General features: G+C 40.3%; 2 protein-coding genes across 2 annotated transcripts in view; both read right to left on the bottom strand.

The window, feature by feature from the left end:
• Positions 1–2576: 2576 nt before the first annotated feature.
• Positions 2577–2984, bottom strand: LOC118408783. The gene has a single exon (XM_035809646.1). The coding sequence runs from the start codon at positions 2982–2984 to the stop codon at positions 2577–2579; it is 408 nt and encodes a 135-aa protein (XP_035665539.1).
• Positions 2985–9957: 6973 nt separating this feature from the next.
• The window catches only part of LOC118409796 (protein arginine N-methyltransferase 8-like), a 16894-nt gene continuing 13045 nt past the window's right edge, over positions 9958–13806 (bottom strand). Inside the window, exon 10 of the mRNA XM_035811108.1 lies at positions 9958–10520. Within this exon, the coding sequence (XP_035667001.1) occupies positions 10392–10520 (129 nt within the window). The 3' untranslated portion in view covers positions 9958–10391. The remainder of the gene's footprint in view (positions 10521–13806) is intronic.

The following is a 13806-nucleotide window of genomic DNA, read 5'->3' as shown; positions in this document are numbered from 1 at the left end:
ATTGTGTGGGCTGCTGTACGCCTATACTTTGTACGTTCAAATCATCGGCCGAAGAATTTAAATATGTTGTTATGCGTCACTTGCTGTAGACATGCGGCATGTACTATTTATATCAGCCATTTACTGTACTAATGTGAGGCGGGTCGCCGTTTCTGGTGTCTGGTAACTACACCAAATCAAATGTCTTTAATTGTTTGAAACACTCAATGATTCAACGTAAGTGTCATACGTTTTGTAAGATGCACGACAATGTTTTTTTTCAATCTGAACGACAAAATACGACTTTGCATTCTCTAACTTCGACCAACCAAACGAGCCATTCTATGAATATCATATAGTGTTGGTATAATATAATATAGATGCGCTAGATGTATACTAGATTCTTTTTGATTAAAGATAATGGATGGGATTGACTTGCTTTTTTTGGTTTTCAAGTACTGAAAAAGAACACATCGTGGTGGTAAAATACTGACTATGGAGGAAGATTTCTACACATATGGTTCCTATACACCCCTTTTATCATTGTACATTAGGGAATAACTATCATGTTATTTGTCATAAGAGCTGAAACGTATCTGTTGCGAACATTCAGACAACACGACTTATCCCCACGACACCGATGTCGTAGGTTTCCGGGTATGTTGTTATCAGCAGGTACGAGGTGATATACTCCAAAGAACGAGTACAATATGATTTGTCCCGGCTGTCATTTCCCATCTGCCCCTATGTGTGTCTAATGACAAATTGCCTCCCACCCGAGAACAATTTTATTACCAGTGCAAGGCGGTACAGGTAACGACAGATTCCTTTGACATTGGCGTAATGACATATTGTCTCACCGTCCATGGGGAATGAATACATCTCTAGCTGATTCCGTTCTTTCGCGTAGTAAGTTTTAATGATAGTGAGTTCCTGTGCAAGTGCAACCCAGTCTGCATATATATATGTTTCCCCACTTACGCGACTCGGGTATCTGAAACTAATTACTATTGCTTTGACACTTCAAAAGTTGCAAAATGTTGATTGCGGCATTCCAAAAGCTGACATTAATTCACCTTTATAACAGTATATTCAAATATGTCATGTTAACGAACGGTGGTTTCAAACTGTAAAATTTTGAAAAGTTGAATTTTAAACCACCGTCCGTCAACAATATATCCTTTAATATACTGTCTGTCATCCCGCAGATAAAGGTGAACTAGCCTTACATTTTCTAGCAACTACTCTTGCTATACGTTACGGATACAAATTGGTTACAGGCGTATTCCAAAATACAATGCACACATATAGAGAGTTATACAAAGTTATTCAGTGAGGCAGATTCCCGTGGTTTATGACCTAATAGGGCGGGCATTTCTTTTGGTTCAGGGCGCTGGTTCATAGGCGTGTGACCCTATTAGTTAAAGTGCGCGGCGCAAACGCTTAATTGGGGGAAACAAGAGTCGCCACTGGTGAAATTGCTCTTCAGAGATAATTGGCTTCTGACAAGACTGCCCTCTCACCGCGTTATTCTCGACGTATCAGTACATATTTCACTAACAAGTTAAGCATATGCCGCACAATGGCAATATCTGTCTTCTGATTCCCATCGCGCACAAATCATCTTAAACTTTTATTGATTTCATATTTCTAATATGTGCCCTGGTACATGGATGTCGCTGAATAAGATGTTCTTAAGCTTGTCAATAGTAATTCAAACCGAAAAATAACAACTTGTAGATATCTTAGCCATATGCATCTGGCTGCATAATACTTTTGCTACAGAATGCAAGAAAATGCAGCCTTATATCTTTCGTCTATTCATGTATGTTTCTTTTTTTCCTGGCTGGTCAAAATTATGCAGAAGTGTGTCTCACATTCAGCAGAGCCAATAAATCTGAGTACAACCGCCATAATCACAGTGAAACTAGTCCCATGTCGTCAGTGAGGCATGACTGATACAAATATGCCGGCTAACTTGAAGATACAATCTTCTCATATATCTATCTTCATTTTTACTTGGATTGTTTAATCATAAATCACAGACTTTGCTTAATGACTAGTGGCATTTCTTTCTTGTATAGCGTGCAAAGACCTAGCCATAAAACATACAAACAAAAAAATGCTTTATGTAAACGCCCACATAAGTCAGCTGACAGCCTTAAATACTCAAGGGGTACATTACGGCCTTACAAATGTTGATCGGTCTTTGTCAGTCAATTCAAACCGGTTTGTCTACATCATTTGTCATTATGTATCATAGCCAAGAAATGCTTCAGCTAGAACTTTTTATCAGAATAATTACTCATCTCTTTTCCACTTTAAAGTCATAACGTTTGAGCAAAGTAGATGTCTTGGTACATAGGAATTTTCTTTTGCACAACCAGTTTTTCTCACCTACTGACGTTTCGATGTCCATCAGACATCTTCCTCAGAGCTTCTAACTGGAGTTCTGCTTCTCGCCGCTATATGTAGCCGATGTAGGTGGCGCTTTTGCGGCGAGAAGAACACTATCTCAAACGTGGCTCAGCTTGTACCCCCCCCCCCCCTCGTCCCGGTTCATCACTGGGGTGGACTTCCTTATCGAGACTGCTTCTTTAATCCAACGGATCTTCACGATCTATAACCTTGGCCCCCTCCCAGTCAATGACACAGTTCTTCCTAGCAACATGGTCCGTGACCGCGGATTTCTTGTCTTCTTTCTGTGCTTGTCTTTTCTTGAATCTCGTGTATTTGGTAGTGTTCAAGTTGTTGGCCTCTTTCTTGTGTTCCTCAAGTCTGGTCCCAAAAGTCCTTCCCGTTTCCCCAATGTACACTTCATCGCAGCTCTTACAAGGAATCCGATATACACAGTCAGTTTTGGCTAGGTCCGGTTGCTTGTCTTTCGGGTGCACTAGCAAGCTTCTCAGTGTTGTTTTGGGCTTCACTGCCGTTGCCACGTTGTGTTTCCTGAACACTCTCTCCAAGGGCTCCGTCACTCCCTTGATGTATGGTAAGGTGACCATGCATCTAGCCTTCTTCTTCTTGTTTCTTACTGCCCTCTTTCTGTTTTGTCCTCTTCTTCTGCTGTTCTACCCTCTTGAGTGTCCACTGAGGGTAGCCACAACGTGTCTGTGCCCTCTTAACGTGTTTTACTTCTAGCTGTTGGTCCGGTTCCTCCGTGATCACTGTGTTGCACCGGTCTAATAAAGTGCGGATCACTCCAAGCTTCTGGTGTAGTGGGTGGTGGGACTGAAAGTTGAGGTACTGGTCTGTGTGTGTGGACTTCCTGTAGACTAAACTCACCTGCTGAAACGTCAGCAGATGAGAAAAACTGGTTGTGCAAAAGAAAATTCCTACGTCTTATGATCTACCAACCTGATGAAATTATTTTCGGTAGATGTCTTGGTGTTTTAACGTGTCAATATTGGCAGAAGGATAAATTTCACAAAAGTCATCAGTACCCAGTTCGTCCACAACATATTTCAATGACTGATAATTCACTTATTAGATTTAAAATCTAATCATACATACTTCTCTATAAGGCATGTAGTATTCTGCAACACACCAACAGTTGATACGCATAATTCTTGCGTCACCAAACATATGTGATTTCTGGTGATACGGCATTAAAGCATTCGTCAAAAATGATAATTTAAAAGTGCTTTACTGAAGATTGTATCTCTATGACGCAGCCGTCGGAAATCAGCTAGTCGTCATTAATGAATCAATTGTTCAATACGTGTAGCTGTAAAACCCCTCAGTCTCAGAGCTTACCTCGCTTATAACATCCGTCTTCGAAGTTATAATAGAGTTTTATACCCACAAGGCTGGTTTGGGGAAGCTCGTAGTCACTGTGTGCTCGTTACGGATCCTACATGGGTCATAGCACTGCCTAAGGAAAACACGTTAGGGTTTTATCGAAACAACCAGTCCTATGGAGACTGATATCTCGCTCTAAATCGGCGCATTCTGTACTAAATGAAATACATTAAGGCATTGAAGAGAATAACGCAAAGAGTAAAGTGCCAGTTTGTTTGTGGTAAAACAACTTAACATTGACATTGTACGTTTCTTGGTGTTCTTAGGAAATAGAACACCGATTCTACTGTGCCATCTGACGTGTTAGTGTTTGTAGAACACAATGTTGTAGGTTTTGGTAATGATGCAAATTTTTGGTTTTCGAAAATTAACCATGTAGATATTTTAACAGAGAAATTATCAATAGGCTTTAGAGACAAAACAGACATAGATTGTGTCATCATATGATTCCTGATATTTGCCGACAGATTTTTTTACATAAGGAGCAACTGCGATATGTTTCTTACTGTACATGTCGGACTTCATTTGACAGTAGAGTCCATTCCAAGACACCATGAGGGTTTTGGGGCGATATTTGTAATTAGTCTGAATTATTTTGAATAAAAGAATATCTGAGCCACAATAATAAATTATTTGTAAAAAAAATTGACTGAGAAAGTACTCATATATTTGAATTCCTTTGAATATTTTAGAAATATTTTGAAAGTAACTGTGTATAAATATCTTTATTTAGAATAATTGTGAAACCTCTGTGTGATTATTTCACATTTACAAATATTTACAAAAAATGGTAAACCTGGCCAAATGGTTAAATTAGTTTATTGCCCCCATAAAAGTAAGCCCTATTGTTGTATCTGTATATTTTTAGATTTCACTGCTGGGCACTGGTGGATCCTTTGTGGTGGGCCATTGTTGCACGGCACCCAACCATACTTTGCATGGATGTGTGAATTGCTATCTTCCCAGCCCACTGAACCATTTACAAAAAATGGTAGAAAATGGTAAATAATGGTAGAATGCTGTTATCATTATTTAGAAACCATTAGAAGTATCCAATTCCACACGATGAATATTTCCAAAGTTTTACAGGACCAGGGAAATATTTATAAAGTTGAAACAGTGTTACAAATATTTCTGAAGTATCAAATGTCCTAGACATATAATTACAAAACTTTAAAATCAATTCTAAACAATGGCCACAAACATCCGCATGGTGTCTTGGAATGGACTCTAGGCTTTCGAGAAATGCTGTTTAAACTGATAAATTAATGATGCAGACATAGAGATTGAATTAAATATACATATTCAATGAATCATTACTATTCTTTTTTTTATACAAAGCTTTATATTTCACGACTTGACAAAAGATTTCATGTTAGCCAATGAGTTATCAGTGCATTTTGTGGCATTATATGACTGAAAGAGAGATAATTACTAGACAGTGCGTAGTTATAACTACTCACAACCTCATTTCTTCAGCCAGAACTTCTTACCTGTTAACTTCTCTCAATAAGGTATTTTGTGACAAAATATCCGGAAAAGAAGGAAAACTTAAAGATCACTGAACTTAAAGATCACTGGATTTCTACCTGGGAGTCGGATTTTTTTTTGATCTTTGAATTGATTCAAAAGAGCTTCTAAGACATTTCCTTCCCTCACGAACTCTGAGTGAAGAAAATGGATTGTCTGGGCGTTTAATTACTTGTCAATACACTTTCTTTGTTATTGGCATTTATACATAACGTAACACTACCACACACTTAACGGTACATCAAAATGTGCTATGCCCATCTATGTGTGAAAATGAGTTTCTGATTCTAGTTGACATTTTTTACTAGCCACTATCTATCCATTATCACGTTCAGGCTTCTACTATTGGTGCCTATTCACACCGTGCAGAGCTGTGGTATACAGTGACCATGCCGCTTAGTCGTATAAAAGTATTTGACTTTTCAACGCGCTCCATCTGCAGGTAGGCTGCTGCAATTACCACATAAATGTCTTAAAGCACATCTTACAAACATAAAACTAATCAGTATGCTATAAAATCAAACTTCTTCCTCTTTTCTCACCAAACTAAGCAGTTATTATTGTTTGAAATAGAACTGTAGCAAACGCAAAACGTTTTCCTTTCCAAGTACAACTTCGACAAGTAAACATCCCACGTACACTCCGCAATGTGCAATGCCCAGAGAGATTCTGGAGAGATCTTTTGGTCTGTTCACTCCCGGAAGTCTGACGCATGACGATGAAACTGACAAGATCTGATCACATGAGATTCCCATTTATTTGATAACATGTAGCCAATCCATCATGATGAGTACACCGGAGACTGGGGCTAACCCTTGAAACACGTGGAAGTTCACTCACTTGAACTTCATTTGCTGGCGCCTGAAAATGAATGCATCACTTTAACAAAAACTAACTAAAAAGCTCAAAACCACACATATTTGATTACAAAAGCTACATATATTTTCTAATGATTACTTAAGACGATATTGGTAGTGAAAATGTTATTGAACAGGGTAACATTCGCGGCCCATTAGTAAGTAAAGTAAATGCTCTGAAAATATTGCTTTTAGAGTCTCATGAACCTAAAGGAATAGAAATGTTGTTATTGATTTTATGTTTATAGCCTTTCGATATGCTTGTAAACAACCATAGTTCTATGATGTACATATCGATCCGTATTTTCTATGAGTGAAAGATTTCTGTGCAGTTGCAATCCAATGTCTTCGATAACATTGGTCTTTGTCTGATAATCTAAAGAAGGAAACTTACAGCTTTTCTCCTAATATTCGCTAACGTAAAGGAATTTTCTCTCGCCACCACAGCACAGCTGCAGGTCCTCACTAATTTGTCTCTAGAGACATTTACAAATCTGTTGAAGCTGTCTGGAAGGCAACGGCATATGGCGAGGCCCTTACTCTTCGCTTTACTGTGTCGGGCGACATGATACATCGTTTGGATCATACAGAGTAATGAGAGCACAATCTGTATTGGAATAGCGTGGTCATCAAATGACGCATTTTTTCATATCCACCCGATTCTTCAATGCCATCGATTTTAACGTTTTCCTGGCCAACTTGTGCCCGCTGTCATTTTTTGATGGAGGAGAACCAAACAAAATAGTTAAGACCATGCGGCAGTTAAACCTTAGGGTCAAGGGCACACCAAACAATACATGAACTACTGTATTGGTTTTGATGGGTGATCAACAATATATTTGGCTTTGATTCATGATCAACCTGCCATCATTGGGTGCCTTTACAATCCCACAGACCCAACGTAGACCAAAACTCTTCATGGTAATCTGTCGCTTAGGAGTGAAAGTGCTAAAACTTAATAGTAATCAGCAGGCTAGACATAAAGAAATGAGATATGTGGTCTTTCTCCAGGTTGCAGTTTTTAAAATGTATTAATGTTGATACTAGCAAGATAAAGCACAGCATGGTCTACTGTCTTGATAATGTTGAGTTAACCAGGAATGTGTACCAATACCAGTGGCAAGAGTATCTCGAGCCAAAGGCAAGGCAATATTACATAATAGTTTACATTACAAAGCCATGGATTACGGCCACGCTATCGGCGGTGGAAGCTGAGAGTGAATGATAACATAATCACTTCCCCACATCTCCCCTAAACCTGACAAATGAACTGGGTTACTACAAGGTTGATGTCGCGATATATCAACAAGTCATCAATAGATAAAATATTGCGCAACCATTTTATATGGTCCAACGTATGGTGACTTGAACAATGATATACGTACTAGGAAAGTAGTCTACTCTTCCATATACTGAATGTAGAAACTATAAATGGACGACACATTGTGATTAGTTTTCCAGATAGTGAATGGTGTAGATTATCAGACTACCTGAATCACAATTGCACAATTCTATATCGTCGCGTATGGAGCGTTATCCACACATCAGAGAGATACGAAAGACGGTGGGAGAGAGCAGTTTCAACCTGACTCCCCTGTGGCACTTTAGCTGCGTCATATCTGAACCACGCATCGCATCTCCTGCTGAACTCGACCCTCTCCTCGCACTATAGTCATGCTTTGATCCACGCCATCCATTTTCCCATGAACCTAGCTCGCAGTCGTAGGCGTCCCTTTAACCTTGCCATCATTGGCCCTCTGTTGGGCTCTAAACAGGAGCAAAATGAGAAAGCAGATATATGTCTTCCTAAGCAGAGCACCTATAGGCACCACTAGTGAAATGTATGTCTGTTATTATAAGTACCGTCTCACCCGACAACGGGCTCCTCCATTTTTTCTTCCTTCGAAAGTGATCGTAGATATCATGTAGTTAGGGCTTGGCAGTATTAGATAGTCTCAATCCATTCATAATCAGTCTTCTTAAGCTCACAGTACCTTTCCCCATACCATGCTGTAGGCGTTACCATGTTTGTAATCACCTGGTGGGCATTGTTACGGACGACTCATCGGTGCCTTTCTGTATCACTACAAAGGGTAAGAATATCGCCTTTTCACTGATAATATGGAAAAATGTAAAAGGAATATAATGTCTCTACCGGCGCCACAAGCTTAAGGACATTTACATAGCAACAGGCTGTATTCGCAGTAAGTTTTGGTAAAGGCCCCCTCTCACTTGACGTGCGGCACGCTTGCGGCATTGCTGCGTTCGGAAGATGCTCAACGAATTTCAGAGATAAAGAACGAATTTTCTAGCCTAACAGTATATGATACGTCCGATTGGCAAAATTGTCCGGAATTCTACAGGAAATTTTCCGCGCCTATGTAGTCGCATCATCCCTTTGGAGTGGAATAATTTGTGTTGACAGATTGTCATGGTATTTGGAATGCAGATAGTCTTTGTCATGGGCTGTGAGCGAGCGAGTGAGTGAGATAGCTTTGGAGATGCCTTACATAATCAAATTTCATCATGCAAATCAGGGGCTAATTTGCATAAATAATGAGGACAGTTTATAAGCCTACTTCATTTCATAATATCAGATACTCAAAGATAAGACACATGTATCTAAGTAACAAAGAGAGAAATATTAGCCTAACTGAGTAGTGTACTAGTATGTCCGATTGGTGAAAATTCCCGGAAAGTCTTCCGCGCGTGCGCAATTGCATCATCCCTTTGGAGGGTAATAACACGGGAAGGGTTGACGGATCGTCATGCTTTTTGATCTCTAGATAACTTGGGGGATGCCTTCTATAATCAATTTCTATTAATGCAAACCAGGGGATAGTTTGCACAATTAATTAATCCGCAGCATTTTATAGCAGGACAGTCAAACGTATAACATTTGTAACTAAAAAAGAGATATTTATAGATATTTTTAGATATTAGATATGCAAATTGCTACCTAGCTCCGCAATGTAGTACGTTATATACTTCCAATGTGTATAATGGACTATCGAGATAAAACATGTCTATATTGACGACTTAATGCATTGCATGGACGTTTCCACAAAGTAATATAGTTTTTTTTTGTACAACCCCCTTTACGTGTAATATACGACTCCTGCAATACAGATCATTATTGCCGAGTTGTTGCTTGCAACCATTATGATGTAAAATTCTTTGTTTCACAATGCAGTCCACTACATTGTGTATCCCATATGTCTGATGTACAATCTCTATAAAAAATCTCATCAATGACAACAAGTTAATAGTGTGAAAAACTAACCCTGCTCCACTTCGTACATAAACTTAACGTAACTTTGTTCAACAATGTATTGTACCGGTAGTAACTGTTACATGTACAACCCTTTTAAAATGTATAATATAATATAAAATGATAAATATTAACATGAACATCAGCGAACTTAACAAATATTACATTTTGAATTACAAATCCTGACATTTCGTTCTCTACCTGACTTTCATTTCCACCTTCTTTGCTAGTGTGATGAAGGCATACCAAGTGATACATAGGTTGTGGCTCTTTTTGCTTGGTGCTGCAGTAGGAGTGGCCAAAATGAAATTTCCGCACAGCAAGAAAGAAAATACTTGTCACTAGATCTGCTAACTAAAAACATCTCAATGACTGAACCAGGTACGACCAAATCACCACCAAATACCGAAAACTTCAATTGTAAGCTGAACCTAGAGAAAGTGGCCACAAGGAAACGGGGAGGGGTATAGAGATATTTCTACTACTATATTATGGCAAGGTCAATGGTAACAAAACAGGTTTATGTAAATCAATGAATGTTTTATTGAAATGCTTAATGATACGGTATAACAATCAAGATCCCAACTATAACATCTGCTGGTCGTAGTGTGGTTATTTTACAGTGAAATTTCCTGGAGCCTCTGTGTGCGTGGAAACTGACAAGCTGGTAGTCCGTCCATCGCCAAGCTTGTTTGGACGTTATATATCTAACTTGTAGCCAAATGCATATCACATATGTGTAGCATCATGGAGACGCTGTTGGTGAAATTTGTTAGTGGTCATATATGTCTGAAATATTATGTTTTGTTACTATATGTGATACAGTATTAAGATTCCAATAATGTGAGAGAATAAGATATACTCGCGTTTATCTCTGTTGCTAAATAATCGCTCAATCACGAAAGTTAACACCATTGTCTTGAATTAATAAGACCTTTCTCGTCTCAAAAATATCAATGTTCGTCTTCTTTGTATGGCATCTGAGAGCTCAGGCCCCAGTAGAAGTAAAACTCCCGGGACAATTTAGTGGATCCCAGTGTCCCCTTGAAGTTCATGTCTATGTTGAACTCCAGGTCTCTTCCCTGTGGACAAAAAACGAAAAAAGGAAATGAGTTTGTGTTCGATATTCAATTCAGATCAAACATATCTTCACAGAATGTAGTATACATCGTATACAAAGGTCGGCCTTTATGGTGTTGGAGCCTGGGTGTTGATAAGGCTAGGGTCACAATTGGCCCGGTGCCCGTCAGGGATGTAGCCCCGGCCGGGCTCTGAAGTCGGGCGGACACCGGCTGTTTACCGGCTGTCGTGGTCACAATCAAACGTTGCCTTCGCGCTGCCCCATGGGGGTCCCGGAGTGTTCCGGCGGGCACCCCGTCATTTTTCTTTAAAAAATTTCCACCTTCCTAGGTTCGTCTCCGGCAGACACCCGTCAGATGTTCTGACGGTGTCCTGTAGTCACCCCTGCGGGGTCCGACAGGGTAACGTTTGTCTCTCACAGCCCGGTGGGGCAGTTATATGGTCCCTGCCGCATGCCCTGCGAACAACGGCAGGGAACCAGGCAGGCTCCTGGTGGGCACTCTTTAAGGGGTATAAAAACAAGCATTGCCTGCATTCACTTAAGGTAGTACATCATTGAACTTGGAGTACTGGTGCGGTACGTCGGGGTCCGTTCACTGCGGCACGGTTTTTTTCGCCAACTTTTCCTCGCACTCGCACTGAAGTGCGGCACTGTTACGTTTCTAAACTAAACTAAATAAACATGTTATTGGAATTTTTAATGTCGGCGGATGACTTGCCAAACTGTTGAGGCCTATATTTTTATATTTGTAAAACGAAAAAAAAATGGCTTATGGGTCCGAATGACTGCAAGTTTGGCGTTCCGTCGGCCAATTGCAGAGGAAACGTCCTTCTTCAGCCAAACATCTTTCTTCAGCTTGTTTCTATAGTCTGGGGTTGTAATGTCGTAAAAAACATAGAAGCTTTCTATGAAGGAGGCTATCTGTTCGTCCTGCTTCTCAGTGATGCAGCCTATTATGTGGTCTGTTGCGTGGTGTGTTGTCCTATCCCCCTCTGTTCAGCCCTTGTCTGCAGAAGTTTCTGTTGCTGAATTCTTCCGCCTGCCTAGTGGGCTAAGGGCTGTTTCCCCTGGTCTTCTCCTTTCCCTTGGTATAGCGCTATGCACTTAACTCCACTGTAATACGAGAACTGTGTGATACGTGTAAGTTCACGGCTTTTGTCCTTTCACGTGATCTGCGACGTCACATATTTGACCCGGTGTTACGAATTACACACTTTTATTCCGTAAACCTGGTCTTTGACGTAACGAATTTATTCCGACAGACTGTCGGCAACCGGGGGGTCCCTCTCGGTGTTGTCACGATTAGGTCGCGGGGTGGTTGTACGAGCGGGTCCCTGGTTCATTTTAACTCAGACTTAAATTGAACCAGGGTCCCGGCCGGGCCTCAAAATACCCCGGCAGCCGCGAGGTGTCCCACAGGGCAACGCAGGGGTCACGCCCGAAAGTGCCAAAAAACAGCCCGTGAATTGCCCGGCAGGGCCCCTTTTTCGAATTGTGACCTAAGCCTAAGACGTAAATTAAACTAAATCGGGCCTTAAAAATTGTTTCCTCGCTATCGCGATGTAGCTAATGATAGTATGATAATCAAGACGCTGAAACGTTATATCTTACGTTGTATGCTTTAGCAGCGAATGTTCCCTCCAGTTCTTCGCCCTTCTCCACCTCAACAGGCTCATCCAGGTGACAAGTCAGTTGCAGCCAATGTGTCACAGGGGCTTCTGGGCCTGAAGGAAATGCACAGAATCCATGGGCATCAAGGTAGGGAAAACATGTTTACTTTCGTTATGATAAAACGACTATTTAATGAGGTTCTTAAGTGTAAGCACGGATGATAAGAAGATCATGCATCTTTGGAAAACCTGATTATGTAATTTACACACCTGTAGACAGAACCGTCTTGGTGGAGCACGCGCTGAACTCGCAGTCGAAGAAGACCGCTAACGAGTGGACCGTGTCCTTCCTGTTGCACTTCAGCTTGAACGACGAGGCGAAGAAAATGTCGTCCAGTTTGCAGGTGTTCCAGTCGTATTCCTTTAGTGTCAGTATAAAGTAATATCTACATTACAGTAATTCGAGCTGGGCAAGCAACAAAGTGTGATACAGTGTTATTTCCTCCATTAGTCGATGCGTTGCTTAGGTCATCGTGCCACGTCTGAAAGGGAAACATGTGGCCGGCAAACTCAAATGCTTGGAGAAAGAAATCGAGAAGCAAATTATTGATACTAAAGGTCAAATATCGAAGAAACACACGATAAATTGAGCCTTACATAAAAGTCGAACATAAATTTCTTTACATTTCCATCACTGTTTGAAGCACTGAAAAAACAACGGGTGTGTTGCTGGGCATTCAAAATTTACATTATGTGTGGAATCAGCAAATTGCACATATACAGGGGTATGTGGGCAAGAAAGTGTTTTACAAAATATTTCTCACCCTGAGCGTATAGTAGTCGGTAACAGGTTGCTGGGGTCTAATTGGATGGTGCCAGGCGTAGGACTTGGAAGCATCTGCCATTGCATTCATCCCATATCCATTCACATCTTTCCAATCTGTAAGAGCAAAACGTTCAGTTCACATGTCCTTTAAACAGTCTTTAGATATGAATACTATCATTAGATTAGAGTAAACACTACTATTAAGCATGAATGGGAGTGCTGTTATACTGCTGTTTTATTTCACATGCACGATTAGACATTCACTCGCATCTTTGGAATCAAGAACAATGACAGTGCTACCTTTTACGACCAACTTCAAAATGTAGTTTGAAATACATGTATGTGCATTTCCTTTTTTAAAACATTATAACGGGCCCGGGGCCGCCCTAAGATGCCCGTTTTTTTACGCGCTCGAACTCACGGCGCTCCATCACTAGTTGCCAAAGAGTGGTCAAGTTTTGATCAATGAATTTTTAACACATTCATCTAGAGACCATACTTGAATAAGGAAGGCATCCATACTGTTCATGTGAAAACAACGGCGGTGATGCTTATGTTGTTTTTTCTATGGCCGGTCTTCTACTCAACAAACATTTGAAGACCAATATTTCTAGTGTTTTGTGAAGCTTTATTTCTTATGTGTATGACAGTTGTGTGGCTGTTTTTACTGGTTGTTTATTTATGGACACGAGTCACCAATACCTAGTAACAGGTGACCACAGTGATTTGGCGCTACTAACATTATTGTGAAAATCCTGCAGCTGTCTTTAAAAAAAAAGGGAAGTGAATATGTGTAAAAAAATTTTAATAGAAAAAAAGCTGTTGTTTGGTGTTCGATTCGCCCACCGTTC

Source organism: Branchiostoma floridae, chromosome 2, assembly GCF_000003815.2.
Source record: "Branchiostoma floridae strain S238N-H82 chromosome 2, Bfl_VNyyK, whole genome shotgun sequence".
Classification (NCBI taxonomy): domain Eukaryota; kingdom Metazoa; phylum Chordata; class Leptocardii; order Amphioxiformes; family Branchiostomatidae; genus Branchiostoma; species Branchiostoma floridae.
This window is presented reverse-complemented; position numbering and strand designations above follow the sequence as displayed.

Bases quoted from the DNA above. Each gene is read 5' to 3' on its own strand.
- LOC118408783 (XM_035809646.1), bottom strand. From the start codon at position 2,984: ATGGTCACCTTACCATACATCAAGGGAGTGACGGAGCCCTTGGAGAGA.